The sequence below is a fragment of the Pseudochaenichthys georgianus genome, chromosome 9, assembly GCF_902827115.2.
Source record: "Pseudochaenichthys georgianus chromosome 9, fPseGeo1.2, whole genome shotgun sequence".
Lineage (NCBI taxonomy): Eukaryota > Metazoa > Chordata > Actinopteri > Perciformes > Channichthyidae > Pseudochaenichthys > Pseudochaenichthys georgianus.
Genome location: NC_047511.1, coordinates 24,845,642 through 24,864,340, shown reverse-complemented (window position 1 = coordinate 24,864,340; position 18,699 = coordinate 24,845,642). Strand labels below are relative to the sequence as shown.

Genomic DNA, 18,699 nt, shown 5'->3' with positions numbered 1-18,699 from the left:
TAAATTACTAATTGATTCAGTTAAGGTTTGTTTATATTTTAGGATGAAAGTTTAATGCAAGTAAGAGTTGTGTACATTTGAGTGTGTGGTAAACTACAATTGGCCGACTAAATTCTGGCATAATCAGTCCACGTTCTCTCTGTAACTATTTATAGCAGTTTTTGTCATGTGTATTTGTGTTCCTTTGTGTTTTTCACTTCATCTACAGTCTGACTGCTCACAGTCCTATCAGCACCATGCTCATCTCAATAGCCATTGTCTTTGCGGTTTAAAGTGGGGTTACATCTGAATTGGTTGCGTGATGAGGCCTGGTTGAAGAGCACTTCAAAAACAATCATACAAAAGATCAGATTCTGTTTTGATTGGCTGCAGCAGATCTGCAGTCATGTGGGTTGATAGAAATTATTCTTACTTCTGAATTAGATAAAGCTCAATAGAATTAGTTGCTTTGAAAAAGCAGAACATCCATTTACTAATTCAAAGCCCCCCTGCTGATTACATTGTTTTAGTTAAGATATTCCTCTCTTCCTCCCATTGGATTTGGCCTGTTAATGTATGCATGATGTATATACGCAAGCACATTTAATTGTGTCTATTTTAATCTGGTGGATTATTTCTGTAGAAGAGAACAGATGGCATGTGCCACCGTGTGGAAAATACATCAAGTGTAAGTGTGAATCCTATTCAATTTGCCCCATAGTTATGATTTAAGGGTAAATCAGTTTGGACTGTCCTACAGTGAAAGGCAAGTCAAAGCATGACTCCATTAAATGATCAACTTGTCCTTTATCATCTATGTTGTGTGTCAATTAAGCAAGTGACATACCACATAATAAAGTGGCAATAGACACATCTTTACTTGTAATGACTAAAATATTGATAATCATAATGTAAAGGCAATAGAATAATGACACCATCAATGCCTGGCTATGTGCCCTTTTAGTCTTGCATTCTCATCGTAATTCGGTCTGCCAGTGCCACCAGGTATATCACCGGGGGAAATGTAGACTTCATTTACGAATGCACTTTTGGTTTACCTTCTACCTATCAGTAGCTATCCCCAGTGACCAAATAGTCACCTTTCCCAGTAGGCAATGGCAAATGGTGGAAGTGAACATTTAACTGAAATAACAGTTGAAACCAAAATGAAGTGTGTCCATTGTTTTTGGTAGTTGAAATGCTCTGAGAAGAACATAAACTTTTGCTGTTTTCTTTATGTCAACAGCACCAACAATCACTTTGAAACAATATTCATACATTTCAATTTTTTGAGAAATCCAGACTAGCTGCTCCCCTTTGCTTCCAGTGTTTATGCTAAGCTAAGCTCCATACTTATTGCGTATTCATGGTAGTGGTTGTGAGCCTCTCTCCTAACTCAGAGAAAAAGTGAGTAGGGGTTTTTGTCCAACTATGAACTTTATATTTGTTTTAATTCAGAGGGAGATTGAATAGGCTTGCTTGGTCATTAATCCTTATCAAGGTGTTTTTGGGTGTGCATGCTCTTTTTGTCAGCTTTTCCCAACTTTGCACTTTACAGTTACAATGATTCTCACTTGGGAACTCCTCACTACAAGCACAGCATTTCTGCTATTAGCTGTAGCCATTTCGACTTAACTCCCAAGAGCATTAGAACAATAGTCTCATTCCCCTTTTTCTTAACCCCTTTAATCACAAAGTCTGCTTTTAATTCCATTTAAATAATTCACAATGTGAATGATGCTTTTATTTACTTTCCTTTTGCATATTTCATGTAACTTTACTGCTGACCTATCTACCTTCTTGTTTGTGGAGATAGTTGTTTTAACCCCCCTGAGAGAATATCATGTAACTACTTCTGAGTACAATGTCCTGCCGTACTTATGGCATACATTACAAAGTATGCCAAAGGTCAGAGCGGGTGTTTTTGTCATCCAGTTTCCCACAGGAAGTGGTTTCTTTCCTGTGTGGCAATTAGTGCCTGATTCTTTGGTTGACTTAATTTGGCTGCTGCACTGAAGCAGTTTTATTTGCTGCTTGGAGTCCTGCGGAAAATATATTGCTATGAAATACTAATGATTATTGTAAGGTAACTCACAGTGAAGTGGTGTGTTAGAAGTGACAATTGGAAAAAGGAAGAGATTTACTCAGTGTCTTTTTAAATGTACTTTTATTTCAGAAAGTTGAATTTATTTTCCATTGAATGATACCAAGACAAAATGGTCATGTTACAGTACATGTTGCCAGGGGGAAGCCTCAGTGGCCATGATTCCTCAGGAGCTGTGCTCACTGTGTTGTCTCCTCTGTGATAATGACACACCTTGGGAGGCAGGCTGTAAGACACTGAAGTCCCCAGAGGGCCCCCCTGGGTGAGAACATGGTAATTACTCTGGAAGCACCCCCAGGCTTACAGAGGCCTCAGCCACCACTCCTCTGCGTCTGCTAACACAGGTCTGAGGAGGAGACGGGGGACTTCAGGGACCCGAGAAACTGTTCTTTAAACATGTGTTGGTACTTCCTCTTATATGATTTGTGTTTTTTATTCAGAAATTCTGAGGCATTTGGAATCAAGGGCAATTGACTGCTGAGGAGATAAGAGGGATAAAGCAGTGTATTGTGCTCTATGAAATAAAAGGGTACAGACTAGATCAAAGGATAAGAGGACAGGCCATGTGCAACATAAAGACAAAGTTTATACTTAAACTCTACCTGGAGAGATGCAACACCTCTCTTTATGTTGTAAAGAGAATGGAGTTTGAATTAGTACCGGTATCTGGGTCAAATGTCCCTCTTTAGCAAACAATGTTTCTTGCTTTACAGTACAAAGTGATACATGTAGATAGGTAGAAGTTATGCTCTTTTGAGCTCACATCTTACACCCTCATGTCCTCACACATATTATTATGTTGTGCCGGTTGTTGCAAAAGTAATTTACTCTCATCAAAATGGGTGTATCAAGAAGAGGGTACAGAATCTCTAGAGAGCTACAAAATAGTACATGTTGACATATATGTATTGCCAGCTGGTGCAATGACATCTTGTAGCGATAATAAATGCTGAACCTCATAATAGAGCGGCATATTTATGGATTATTTTCCCTTTTTTCTTTTACTTGATACTCAATCATTCTGTCTTAAAATCTCAATCCATGTAAATCTGATCCTTTAGAAACACTAAAACGACTCACATACCCAAAGGTACTGCATACAAAGAAAATGTATGCATGGGATACCTCTGTCTTAAATATCTATCTGTCTTTTCTCTCTCTGCCTTTTCTCCGCACCAAGAGTTCAACAGGGAACCCATCCAGCAGCAGCGAGGACGAGGAGGATGTGAGTGCCGGTGACAGAGAAGGTTTAATCTGCGCCGTTTGTTTGGATGTGTTCTTCAGTCCTTACATGTGTCACCCCTGCAACCACGTCTTCTGTGAACCCTGTCTGAGGACGCTAGCTAAGGGCAGCCCCTCCAACACACCCTGCCCCCTATGCAGAACAATCATCACACATGTCTTCTTCCAGAAGGGTGAGCTAATAGGCAGAAAGCACTTGATGTACAATTCTCAACATTTTAAATACTTATCACCTCGAACTTACGACTCTGCATTCTGAAGTGAGTAATGTTAGATGCATCAAAAGACACTTTGAAATATGCCAGTATAATAAGAGCTTTCCAGTGTTATGACATATCACATGGTAGTGTTATGAAACAGTACATTTGTATAGATGCATACATGCATAATTGCAGCTATATGTGTATTGGTACAGATCTAAGCTGCAGATTGTTCGGGGGCCCAGCTGCAGACGTCCCACAGGGAGCAGAGTAGACCTTTAGTTCAGCTCTGACCAGATGAGTCGCTCAGAACAAGAAGACAAACTCAAACAGGATAACAACACCTTTACGTTGTGCTTTCATAAGGAGTACTCATTATGGGTTGCAAATGCATGACAAAACTAGCTTTTTATTAAGAGCGTCACAAATGGAAGATAAAACCTTTATCTTATTTGTAACATCCCTACAAAACAATGTTATATAACGTACAGTAATGATGATATTTCACTCTTATGCTGTATAGTGACATACTTATTTTATGTAACCTTGTGATCACATGATTACATGGGACGTAGTCTGAGTTGGACACATCTATGAATAAGTAATGAAGTTCTGTGATTCACTTTGACCTACTTCTAGATGTATGTAGGAGAAATGAGCGGCAGGGACACTGCTGTGTCCATAAATAGGCAGAGTGGCCATGGTTATGAGCATCGCAGACACGCTAAGGGCTCTTGTGAGTGATTAGGTGAAAAGGACTTTAGATAAGATTTTTGTGGTGATTACCAATGCCAAGGTCACACAGAAACCGAACAAGAACAAATATGAAGGAGTCTAATAATGCAGGATCTTTAATACAGATCTCATAACTTAATCCATCCAGGCTATCAAGAAGATGTTTTATAATATTAAGTTTGTCTCCTTGTCTTGTTTACAGAGTTAAACCAAACCGCAAGAACATTCTTCCCAAGGGAATATCTTTCCCGGAAACAGAACTTCCAGAAAGCAAATTGTGCCAAGTGGCCTCTCCCGAGCTGCCGAAAACTCTTCCGTATCTTTGGAGGCAAGTTTTTGAATCCTCACCCATGGAAATGTTCTCAGTTCAGAATGTATAATTGATCAACTTTTGCATATACCAGCAACAGTAGGACACATGTTAAACTATACTGCGTTTGTCTGTAATTTATATTGTATAAGTGACTGCCTTTCCCACACACATGCAATTTATTTTTTATTCGCACAATTCCGGGAGGATATCTTGAGCTAAAGCAGTGTCGCACCATCCTCCAAAAGAGCTGTAGGAAAACAGGGATGCACTGTATATCATCAATGACTTTAATGCTATAATAATGATTGTTTGGAATATAATTGAGCATAGTTAAAACATGTTATAATATTGTAGGAGTTGAAACCTTTTGTCATTTCTAAATGAATCCCAGCTCCTTCTCCCAGTACACTTAGAAAGGCTTTACTACCCACCAATCATACTGTTTTCAAAGTATTTAAGTCAGTTGTATATCTTTTGGGTAAAGTACCACTTAAATGAAAGATGCTAGATACCTATTTGTCACCCAAACCAGGCTTCCAGAGGCAGTCCAGTCCCATAGCTAGACGCCAGTTCCCCCACGGAGGAGGCTACCGCCTGGATGCTCTGGACTTTGAGGATGACTCTCGAGGCTGGCGCTTTGACATGGACATGGTCATCATTTATATTTACTCAGTCAACTGGGTTATTGGCTTCTTCATATTCTGCTTTCTTTGCTACATCTTCTTCCCTTCCTTTTGACAGTCCTGGCAACAATGACGGAGACACATAGAAAAAGGAAAGGTTGAGGACACTGAAGAATGATCATACAATAAGTAATTTAGGATGAGACAGAAGACAGGTATGTTCACATAGGGAGAAAGGGTAAAACTTAGGGATAATGTTTAATGAGAAAACAATGAGGGAATGTCAAGCAGGTGGGATGTCGCAGTGGAGGGAAAACAGCAGTGTGCCAGCTTGTTGTGTCTCATAAATAAATTATTAAAATAGGGAAATGGTGCGGGATGTTTGGGAATCCTATATCCTCCATTGTGTCCTGTTCCTGCTTGAAGGGGAGGTAATAACAGTAACATCACATCAGTTTGACTTTCAACATAATGACATACATTCTGTTAGTGCTTACATTTTTGATAACCAACACAACAATAATAATAATAAATTATATTTATATAGCGCCTATCAAGGGACCCAAGGTCGCTGAATAAGGTCAATAAGCATCTATCTGGAGGGAATATTGTTGTCAATTTAAAGTCAATTTATTTTGTAGCAGATATTTTACACAAACACATACAGGTATAACCGTTTAAGTGATTATACATTTGATGATGAAATCATGTGTAAGAGCAAAATAAATAATTTTATTCCTGACACACTTTATGTCTTTAATTGTCATTATACTTACTAACAAAATAATATTTAATATTTAAATAGACAGAAAGATCACACTGTCTCACTCGAAATGCATGCGTGTCTCTTTCTGTCTGTGTGTTAATGCTGTGTGCCTGTGGGCAACACACTCTCACTCCCTAAGCGTCCAATAGCGACGTTTGGTCAGTGTCCGTGGCGTCCAATTGTGACGCTCCTAGGCTCCTTCAGCGTCATAAAGGGACGCAAATAGCTTTCAACTGATTGCAATGTATTCCTATCTGCGTCGGGATTTGACGCTCATGGAAGCACGGCATTCGTTTATGTCGGCTGCCCTTAAAGGTAATGTGAGCGTCCATTCCCAGGAGTAAAGGATGGCAGAAGACACTACACTACCCAGAATCCCCAGCTATCGTTTGGACAACACCATGTGCTCTTGACAAACCCCGTGATAGTCCTCAAGCTCTGTGATTGGAGAGTGTGCTCCGAGGGTTAAGCCGATTCTCGAACAGCACTTGAAATGGGATGGAACCACGGCAGACTGTCCAAAACTGGATTTGAACGGGTCCACCGCGTCCCCCCTCCCCCACCCCGTCCCCAGAACTACACATGCTGGCTATTCTGTTTCGCAACATGTTCTCTATGGCACGTCTCTACTGGGAGTTGTAGTTTTAAAAGACGTTTTCGTATTTCCCATAATAAGAAGTTGCCAGTATTAAACTGTGTACATCCCTGGAGGTTTAGGGGACAGGAAACACTCACATTTAAAACATATAATTAATAAATGGGTGAAAATTGCTTGTGCCCATAATGGGCAGTATTAATATATATACCCACATGCCAGCTAAGGTCAGAAGAGCTTTATTTAACAGCTGGTCTTATGTGTGTGACCCCTGTGATAACATTACATTACATTAAGCCTGAAACATGCACTTGTCAAGGTTCAGAGGCACATTTTGCAAATATGGCAGTAGCCATCGATTAGCTTAAGATAAGATATACTTTATTGATCCCAAGTTGGAACATTTGCGTTACATCAGCATGTGTAACAGTTAAATATGCAGTTGTGTTTATTTGAAAATCATTTAGTATAATCACATAAATTCTGTGTTTTATATTCAACAATTCTGTGTTCTTTATTTATTGATTGTTCAATACCTGACAAGGCCGGAGATGAAATATCTACATACATCAAGAGTATAATATATTATGTATAATATCAGTTAAAATAAGTGCTTCAACATAGTTAACATTGCTGGAGGTATGCACAAATATTGATAGATGTCTTGTAATGCACTATTGAGCAACCTGCAACCCAAGTTTTTCATTCAGTGCAGAACTACACCACAGTTGTGTAGGCCTATATGATATGTCAATAAACCTTAGAAAATCTTGAAAGGGATGTGCAAAATAGTCATTACATACAGTCTTTAATTAACAATTAGTAGAGAATAACGAGTAATGAAGATACTTTATAGGGATCGTATTAATATCTAATATTAAAAATATTGAAATTCAATAACATGCTTTAACCACCAGGTGTCCCTTTATATCAACTGTGCACCTTTATGGTGTAAATACAGCCTATCTACCAACTGGATCAAATATAAAAGTGAGCCTAATTAGTGTTGATACTGCAAGGAGACGTATTGTGTGAAAAGAAATGTAAGATGTTGTTTAATGGCTGATATATTTATGATCCACGTCACGTTATCAATTCCTCATGTTTGTCTTCTCATCAGGGCTCTATAAATACAGAACTACGGCAGATATGTAATATGTAATGCAGCCGAACCGTGTATTACAATGCCGTTATGTGATGACTTTCAAAGAGAAAAGCAAGCACACTCGGAATAAGGTATTATTATTATTTTGGTCTGTTTCCGGTATTTGTTAATGACGATGTGCTCTGAGATGTGAGACTGGAATTGCACAGGGGGGAAATAACGTAGGCTATCTTTAGATGCGGATTTTGTTAAACTAATATGTTTAGGCTGTGGACCAACACTATACATTGACGGGGAAGGGGGTAGCAATAAAGATAACACCATTAAACAGTTACACAACATAACAGAAATAATATCGATAGCAGCGTCCCTAGCAACCACCTTGGTAACAATGAAAACGTCGCGATTTCCTGAAGTAATCTTCGTAATAACTAGCAAACTAAAGATCATGTACATCCACTGCACACATAATCTGAAATAACAACTCATATTTCTCGCATCAAATGACATCAAAACGCATTTTAATGGCCAAACTAACTTTAAAATAGGCATTTTCTACCGAGAATAAAACGAATTTCGGCCATGTTTTCTTTTTCTGCAGGGAGAAATTTGAAGATCACGTGACATAGACGCCAGCCATCGGAATGAATGGTGAAAAAAACGGGGTTTGTCAAACAGAGCACATGGTGTAGGCCAAACGATAGCTGGGGATTCTGGGTAGTGTAGTGTCTTCTGCCATCCTTTACTCAGAAAACATATTTGTTTCTCCGAATCGAAGGGGAAAAATACAAAAGCATTGCACACAATTTAAACCAATCAATGTTGTGTAATTAACAAAGATAATCTGGTGTTTTTTAGTCGATGAGTAGTGCAGATATCACTGTAAAATCAATCGACAGTAAGAGGAGTACTTACTTCCGGGTGTAAAATTCTCCGTTATCCAATGGGAATGGATGCTCACATTGCCTTTAAGGGCAGCCGGCATAAACGAATGCCGTGCTTCCATGAGCGTCAAATCCCCACGCAGATGGGAATACATTGCAATCAGTTGAAAGCTATTTGCGTCCCTTTATGACGCTGAAGGAGCCTAGGAGCGTCACAATTGGACGCCATGGACACTGACCAAACGTCGCTATTGGACGCTTAGGGAGTGAGAGTGTGTTGCTGTGGGTGTATTTCACTTACATAGATGGATTTTGAAAGTATTTTTCTGCATTCACAATTAAATAGTAATGCAGGTTTGGAAAGAACACTCACCATACACTGAAATGGACTCGTAATTTATTCAGATTATCTACCGCATACTTTCCTCTTTGTGGTTGTAAAAAGCAAGGAAGTGCAAATGGCACTGCTGAAAGCTGCCAATGGATTCAGCAACATTTATAGCAGACAGAAAATAAGAATGTTGAAAGAGTATTGTTTTTGTGACTCTGAGTATAGTTTTGATCACAATGTGCTCCATCTGTATGTGCATTTAAGCAGTTTATTCCAGAATGACATAATACTTTTTGTGATATGTATTTGTCCGCCTGTCAAGTTTCACATGAATGAATTGAATTTGATTTAAGATTATTCTTGGTCAGGAAGAAAACATAAGTAAAACAAGCAACATAAGATGTTAAAGGCATATTCCTGCCAGGCATATTCTAAAATGTAACAATGAAACACTCATACCATTTATAACTTTTTTTAAATCATTAGGTCACTGTGAACTCTAGTAACATAAAACTAAACCACCCTGAGTTTTTAAGTGAAGTATACTATTATAACATAGGGATCATTAAAAGAAAAGAGTTCCATAAATCACACTTTAAAGTTCCAAAACAAAGGGCATAGCAGATTGTATTGTGCATTATGTAGTATGTATTACTAAAAGTGGGTAACAGCCTGCATTCACTTGTTAAGGAGCTCACATAGGTAACAGCTCGGGGCGGGGGTTTGACTGGATGGGCCATATTAGTATTCCGTCCTTTGGGTGCGCAGTGCTGCCAGATACAGAGCCACGTCAGGCCTGTAGCAACTGCTCCTCTTCTTCTGCCTCTCCAAGGTTAGATACAGGCCTGCCCAACCAGCCGGAAACACTCAAAGGATCAGACGCTGGGAGCAGAATTGACACCACGATACCAGACGATTAAGTTTTTGTTTCTTTGCGTTCAGATTTCCCCCGACACAGAAGCTTTAGGTGTCGCGTAGGGAGCTGGAGAATTATCAGGCGGGACATTGGCAGTGTTATTTCGTCTAAAAAAGAAGGTATTGCAGCGAAGACAATATCGTTATCGCCCGTCTTATTGGTGCTTAATGGAAACTCGCAATCATAAAAAATGGTTGCATTTGGAGAATATCCGTGAATGCGATCGTCTCCTTCCGACATCGGTGCGTCAGAGAAAACAACTCAGCTAGCGGGTTGGGTGTGAAGTCTTCACTGTGCACCGTGTGCTGCTGGAGTGAAGGTGACTTGCGCCCCGTCGCAGTCAAGGCAATGCGGAGAGGAGTCGTAGGCGCTCATCCGGTACTTCTCCTGCGCTCTGAGGCTCGTCTGGGAACATATTTACTTCGTCTCCCACACTAGAGAGAAGGAAGGCAAGAGATAGACGGAGCAATAACAATAAACGAGGCTTGATCCAGCCAGCAGTTGGCGAAGGTGAATTCAGCGTAACAGGAGATAATAAGGTGAACAGTAAGGTGCGGGCTAGTGAGGCAGGAACAGAGAAAGTGGTGGAGTTTGGTAGGGAAATAATACAAAGCCGTTCTGTATTAGGGCTGTTTTATTAGTGGATGTGTATGCATGAGTTCTGCATCGAATGGGCGCAAAAACCGCCCCAGATCAGCCGGGAACATCTTCCAAATCGGCAAGCCTCCTTCTCGCGACCCAGAGAGGAGGGAGAGCACCGAAAGTACCCGCAAAGCCCAGCGCGCCGTGGCCGACTGCAGAATGGTAGGTTTGCGACACGTCAATGACTGCATGGTGCCTCTGATAAGGAGTGATGTTATTATCCCAACATGTTTTTGTTCCAAGACGATCGACTATCCCGTGCAGTCAGAATGCACAGGCGAAAGCTGTTAGTAGCTGCAAAGAAAAGCCTGTAACCCGGGCTGGGTGCCTACAAATAGCTTTTTGCATTTACATTGCTTTGTTGGGAGTGAATCCAAACAGATCATCTCTGCGTGCAGATTGACTGTGTGATTTGCATTTGGAGTGTGCAAAGCTCCAGGTGATTTTGGCTGGTATCAAAATTGCCTGAATTACAAGATTATCCACGGAGGTGTCTATGATACTTGCACAGAGGTCCCGTGTTTTGACAGCTGTTGGCACGAAATATATGTATTTACCCTTTCAAACATCTGTGAACGTCATGGAGCCTCATACACAGGAGTGCAGCAGGATGCTATAGGAATTGCACAAAATGAACGAGATGTGTTGGCCCTGAACCCAAGATCTGAGATTGTGCAAACAACCAAACTTAGCATAATGGGACAATGACAAATAAAATCAATACATTCATCATATACTCTGACTTTGTGGACAATTTGAACGAGAATCGTTTTTTTTACTCCATAATGTGCAATGTAAAAATGTTCTTAAATAGGCTACTATTTATATTGAAGCATGCATCCGGAAACCTGCTGGCACATTATATTGCCTCAGTGAGGGGAAAATAATAGTGAGGCTGGATATAATACTGCTCAGCATTTCCGTCTTGACTGACACTTTTTTAAGTGTCAAAGTCAAGAAGAAAGCCAAAGATAAAGATTGTTTTACTTCAATGAGAAGAACAGGGAGCCAAAAGAGCATTGTTATGTTTGTATGGTACTTACTTGACCAAGTCGTTTTCGGAATAACATATTTTATTATCTCATTAATTGTATCACAGATCGTCCAAGAGTTCAACACGCTTGTGGCTCTGTACCGTGAACTGGTCATCTCCATTGGCGAAATCACTGTGGACTGTCCTTCTTTACGGGCCGAATTGCTGAAGACCCGAACTAAAGGCTGCGAAATGGCGCGAGCTGCTCACCACAGTCTCTCCTTGATATCAGGGTGAGTTGGCACAGACGTTGTCCACGGTGCTGAACATTAGTACCTTGCTACGCGCTATCCATGGTGCTGAAAGTGCACCAAATGGGGTGCTCTGCTACACTGCTGTGCCTAAAGTTATAAAGTAGCTACTTTTATCAAAGCACATCTTTAATTTGCATAAGCGTCCCCGTTTTAGGCACATGTATACTTAGGCCTGCTCCTCTTAACTTCGAAGAAATCTAAAGGGTCTGTCCCATTAAAGTGAAGCTAGTGAGCTTGAAGTGGATAAAGAGTTTTGGGAGCACAGAACATGCGAATAGTCTTTTGTTTTTAAGTGAAGTCTCTAATTGTTAGTCAGACAGCTTTACCAGGAAGCAATTACAACAACATGCTCTAACTGACCGCTTCCCATTAGCTGGGGCCTAAAACCTTAATGCATGAAGTGGAATGCTTCCCTCGTCAATATCTGAGATAATAATAGTAGGCTATCAATAATGTGCAGTTGAGGACTTTTGCATTTCTGCTTTAATGTATTGTCAGAGTGACCGTGTGTGTTTGTGTGTGTATGTAGGTTGTCTCTCTGTCATTTGATCATGCTTTTCAAAAACGGATGTTATTATTTCCTCTTGTGCAGAATATCTTTGATCCTTAGCTTTAATAATGAAATAGTTGATGCACCAAAGATAATATTACAAGTTATATCTATAATAGTGGTTTATGTCGAAGATAGAGGCTGTGCTAGACGCCTGACGTGTCTGTTGACTTGGCCTGCTCTCTCCATTGAGCATAATCTACTCCACATTGGTGCCAGTGTAAGAAGGGCAAAGTGAGGCTTGGGATTTGAATGTCCTCATTGAAGCTAAGATGCCAGCCAATCTCAAACTTACTTAAATAACAATCGGACTAAGTAATGCCAGTGGTAAGAGAGAGTTGGAGGATGCTCTGCAGTGCTAGGTGCTTGCCAAAGCCCGAGCACTATTGGATTCCTCCTTATTCCAGGCATACACATTCATTAGAGACCTCTGATCATTGAATGCCCTCCCATAAAATATTAGTCTGCCACATTTTTCACAATGCTGAGTTTAAAATGTGTTATAGGCTGTTCTCTGCTCTGTAACCCATTTCCTGGCTCAATAATTAATCCACTTGCTACATCTTGCAGCCATTTAAGAATGCACATCTTTCACTGTCTATTACATGCATTACAAAATCGTTCCATTTATGTACGGAGTCTTTGAATCACTTATGATATCATGGTTAGCCAGCAAGCATGTTTCTTGCATGTTTCCTGTCATGCAGAGGCATGAATCATACAACATCCATTGAACAGGGGTGTCTCAGTTGCTTTTTATAGCAAGGCTTTAATAACTTCATACTTAAATCTTTGGAGAAACAGAGCAGTTCTGTATACTCTTTTTCCAATATATTGCAATTATACTATACAGTAATACCTCCAAGAGAAACAAGTACTATCAATTATAATACTGTACCTTGATTTCCTGCTGCTATAGAAATAGAGACGATGCAGCAGCTTTAGAGAGAACTCTAAGTTCCTACTGATAATGGCATCAACATGATTTGATTTATTTTTTTGATTTTGATAAACTTTATTAAGACCCGTGGGGAAATTGTTTCTCTGCATTTGACCCATCCTAGTGTTAGGAGCAGTGTGCTGCCATTTTGAACGGCACGCGGGGAGCAGTGTAGGGAACGGTGCCTTGCTCAGGGACACCTCGGTAGCAGTTGGTCTTGCCGGGTCTTGAACTGTTGACCTTCCAGTTGCCAAGCCAATTCCCTATCAACTTCGCCACCACCGCCCTGATTATCATAATCATCACCAGCACATACTCTAAAGCTCCTTCTCTAAAAGCTCTCAGACCATTTTGGTGTCGTTCTCCACTATGAGATTTACAGCACTTGAATTAGACAGCACAGATCATTCCCCTTTAATCAAATAAAGCCTGTGTCTGAATTGCTTGAGTGATGCGGGCCTCTCCGATGTGCTAGAGGAAAGCTGATAAGCAGGATAGCATTGATGACAGCTGTGCTGTAGCAACAGTACTTTAGAAGGCATCGTTGGGGGAAACTATGGATAGGAAGGAAAAGCCATCTTTTCCAAGAGGGAAATGCAACAACGTTATTTATGTGAGAAGTGTTTGCACCAGGTGCAAGTTTCTCGCCTTTCATCGCTGTCACTTTCCCTTTTGATATCACACCATCTTAATATCACCTATCTGTTCAACACCAGGTTTATATGGCTGTAAAGCTACTGCAGTGCCTCATAAAAGCTAGTGATCCGCTTTGGGTAAATAAATTATACTCAGATGAGGTTCTTATGTTTAAACTTTTCCACTGCATTGTATTTATACATTATCAGACTAGCATATGAACACACTATCAAATAACCAAGCAAATCCAGTTAGTAGCCATTTTGACATTTTACGCTGCAAAAAAACAGGTTCATCAATAACGCAAACTACATGGCTCGTCTGTTAGTGTGAATTTGGTAAAGAATGGACAAGGTTTTATATGTATGTGAGTTTATTACCTCTTCTGACGATAGCGGCGGCTATTAGGATTTATAGTTATTGTTTAGGTTAGAGATCACATTGAAGTTATCACAAGCAGCCTAACTCGTCAGGCAGCTGCAATTGTGATACTCAATAGTTTTGTTGCTGCTTATGATGTGGCATAGAAGATGTTATGTTGAAAGATGGAAGTATTACTTGTAATAGCCACACATCAATAATTCAGTCTGTGTAATTATATTAAAGGGCAGGCAATGGGTTTTGGTTTTGGTTTTTCTTCCCCATTCACTATACCATTATCAACTATTTCACTTTTCTCATGGTTAACGAGATTTGGAGAGAGTCTTTTTGTATGTAACTGCATGCAATTTGGAAACTATATGTTGAACATTAAGTGGGCTTTACAGTGGAATTGCTACAAATGTAAGAGTTTAGATTAGCACAAGCACATCAAGTTACTGAGGTCACCAATGCATAACTCAACAGTAAACTATGTTAAAAATACAAAGAAACATGAAGATGCTATCCATTAACTTTATCCCTTAACGGAACTTTGATTTGAATTAGTTTTCATTAAGTCGCTTTAATGTTTCCATAGTTCATCCAGTTCCAGCTCGCTTACAAACTTGCTGTGTTCGAACTATGAACCGTTTCAGGCCGGAGGACGGGGAGATCCACCCTGAGATCTGTCGGCTCTTCATCCAGCTGCAGTGCTGTCTCGAGATGTTCATCACTGAGATGCTCAAGTCTGTCTGCTTGCTGGGTTCCCTGCAGCTCCACAGGAAAGGTTAATACACAAAGACGATTTTAGAATGTTTGTATTTATGCATGTGTGCTAGCTAGTATATACACAGCATGATTTACTTCTATTTTTAAAATGATTTCTCAACAAAGAAAACAGGAGACAATCACACACTGGCAGATTTGAAACTGTTCAGATGTAATTATTGATTTTCAGCTTTCTACCATGTTTTATTTAACAGATTATCACCACCATTCCTATTCTACCAACAGCAACCTGATCAACAGACCTGGATATTACTCTACAGATATAAAGCAGCACTAATGTTCAACACTTATCATGTAATCTGATGGCTAATTGTATGTCAACTCTTCTTATTTTGTTGCCACCCTTGTTTTCCTTGTTTTCTAATGCGTGTAGTGGTGCCACATGCTAAAGGCTAGCTGCTCTCTGTGTGCTTTAGGTAAGGATGGCTGCGGCCCCACTGGAGGGGACAATAAGACGGAGGACAGCTCGGACATCCCCATCCTCGAGGAGACCTCCTCCTCCCCCACCGACTTTCCTCAGCTCTGCTGGCTGGTGGCCAATGACATAGAGAACATTGAAAGGTATAGGTAGACACAAAATGAAATGTGTCCCTCAGTGTGTGACTACGTTTCTTTGGTGTCAATAATTGTAGATGCTCCTTGTTTAAAAATAATACACATACAGTATGTAGTTAAAACGTTTTTTTAGTCAATCACACTTCACATGTTCTTCTTTTGAACCTCACTAATGATGTAATAGTTGGTCATTTTCAATTGGATTTGAAAATAAAATGTACCTTTTTTTACTCAAAAAAAGATAACAGGAGTTATGCCAACCTCGATTATTACAACAGTTAACATATATGCAAATATTTGAATCTAAACCAGACAAAAATGTAGGCTAATGGAATGTAGCATTTTTTATAACTTTAACAATTAATACAACTTTAGAATCGAATCTTAAAATAGGATATAATATATAAATACATATAAATATCACCGGAGTTGCATCCGAAAGTCTCAGAGTGTGCTGTGCTTTAAATTATTATTAAAGAAAGTATTGTATTATACAATAATACATTTTTACTACTAAGTAGGTTTTTAGGTTGCATTTTTAGACGATGCGTCAAAAATAGCAGGCGTGTGTGTGAGTGTAAATATGTCATTTGTGTTGTTGCAGGGATATGAGAGAGATGAAAAACCTTCTCAGTAAACTCAGGGAGACAATGCCTTTACCATTGAAGAACCAAGGTAAGATACAAACTTTACCTTAACTCTAACACACACATCCCCCCCACACCTCAACCCCATAGAGCAGTGACACTTTGAAACCCTTTCTGCTCCGAAAGCATAGATGATGTATTGGGATCAAGAGTGAATATAAAAAAGAAACATGATGACAACTTTAAATATTTCTGCTATGTGTTCTTGTGCCCAGACGACAGCAGTTTGCTGAACCTGACTCCCTACCCTCTGGTCCGACAGAGGAAGAGGCGGTTCTTTGGGCTCTGTTGCCTGGTAACCAGCTAAGGGCCCCGCCTTTGTGGGTAGGAGGCGGTAACAAAGACACCATTACCCACTGTCCTTCACCACTTGTGTCTCCCACCAATCTATTACTGCCATTTTCAAATAAATTGTCTCTTTCTCTTTTTTTTAACGGCTGCCCATTTTATAATTTTATTTTGTAATACAAAGAAGAATTGTAACTGCATTGTAATGAAAACAAAAGTCATGAACATATATTTTAAGATATTTTGCAACAAACTTTCCCTTTTTTGGTAAATGAAGTCAGATATCTGCTTGTCCAATGTTAAAGAGAATGAGAGGTCATTTGAAATAATGTCAATGTTCATTACTTCCACAAACCTGAGTGAATGAAATGAAGATTCATGTTTTAAAAAAGGGAATATAATTGTCAGTTTTGTCAGAAACAATGTGATAACTTATAATTAGACGCCAATCCAATTCTTTAAGGACGGCGCTTGCAAAGACAAAGTTATACCTTCGTATGTCTAAGCTGAGATGACAGGTTTGTTGTGTATTACAGTCTCTGTTTTCTGTTACTTGCTGTTTCTTCTTCTTAATGTACTTAATTTAGTCTTCCATAAACCAAGTACCTGTATCCAACTTAAACTTTTCCAGCTTCAGAATGGAATATATGATACAATACTCAAAAAGAAAAATTCTTTGCACACAATATCTATCTATACATTGAGACATTAGACTTGTATATACACATACTCTTTACGCACTGCTCTCTGAATTATTTTCAAGGATGGAGATGGTTTGCAGAGATTCTGTTAGTTGGCAGAAGCAGGAAGGGTCTCCCTCTGTCTGAGGTGAGACAGCATGGTCTTGCTTATTAATGATAGTGATCAATGTTTAGGGCACAGTGGAGGTTCAGTAGTCAGAGCTGATATAGGTCATTTTACATTGTTAATAAAAACTTTTGTTATTGAAACTTATAAACTAGTCTTTGTATTTATTTGCATGTAATCCAGTGAAGTGTCCACTTGGTGGAGACAAACAATCAAAAATGCCAAACTGTTCTGAAACATCTGGTTGTTAAAGTGTTGGGAAATAAATCTAAAAAAATTAAATGGATTGCAAAATAGTAAATCATCATTCATATTTTGGGATACACACCTCAACAATTACTCTATTTCTATTTTGGTATTTCTTCCGTTTGCTTTGGATTGTCCTAGTCTTAACCCTGTTTGTAGAGTACACATGTTTATGTGGGAGGGTAACAAGAGGACAAAGAGTGATAGAGATACAGAAAAGTCTGATCATATTTAGACCATAAAAGGCAGTTGTTGGTTTTACTACTGGGGGGGCGGAGGAATCGAGTGAAAACAAGAGAGAAGGAAAGATTAAACCACCAAACCTAAGAAGGTCACTTACTTTTGCTGCTGAAATAAAGTAAACATCTTTACAGTTGCACTTCAACATTCTCTCAGCATGATCAGTGGCTGCATGGTTTCTTCTATGAAAGAAATTGTCCCAAATGTTTACTACATATCGTTTACTCTTTTCCTAACTCATGAAAAATTGACTTTTAGGAATAACATGTTTTTTATGAGATGAGTCAAATGACAGTGGCATCTTACAATCTGTAGATGCATCTCCTACTGACTATCAAATAGTTTTCCTACATCAATTTGTAAACTTGTTTTTATCTCTATTTTGTCACATGACTGTATATTTCCTATCCTTCATCATTAAAGCCTAACTTTGCATTCCTGAATATTCATTTTTCACTTAGAAAAACCCTGTATTTCAGTTGCATGTGTTCCCTCTTGACCATTTCTCAACACCTTCCAATCACCCACTAGCCTTTCTGTTCAACAGGCTGTTACTGATGGTCACACATCTGCTGACAATAAGTATGTTTGTGTGAAGAGAAGACATCAAGGATCTGGCTGAGACCATGAACTGTCAATATAAAACACATGCACTCACACCATCAGACGGCAGCTAGCGGTCGGCGAAAACACATTTTCAGCAGGGGTTTGATGGCATGCTGAGACCTGTCTGGTTAAGTAAGCACTATACTTTTTTTTCAAATAGATCATCTCAGGCAACTACACGTTTTTTATCTATTATCTTGAGGTTACAAAACTACTCTTTACTCTTAAAACCTACTTTATGCAGTGTATTGCGTATGCAACTCAACAACAGTCAACAACATTTCTCTGTAATGATTATACAAATATCTCTGTC

At 39.4% G+C, this 18,699-nt stretch overlaps 1 protein-coding gene across 1 annotated transcript; it reads left to right on the top strand.

Moving 5' to 3' along the window:
* The first annotated feature begins 9,641 nt into the window (after positions 1–9,641).
* On the top strand, positions 9,642–18,653 carry rgs7bpa (regulator of G protein signaling 7 binding protein a). The gene is made up of 6 exons (XM_034091771.2): positions 9,642–10,597; positions 11,535–11,701; positions 14,865–14,995; positions 15,414–15,558; positions 16,157–16,227; positions 16,415–18,653. Exons 1-6 carry the CDS (start codon positions 10,448–10,450, stop codon positions 16,504–16,506), a joined length of 756 nt encoding a protein of 251 aa, XP_033947662.1. The 5' UTR covers positions 9,642–10,447; the 3' UTR covers positions 16,507–18,653.
* Positions 18,654–18,699: the final 46 nt, after the last annotated feature.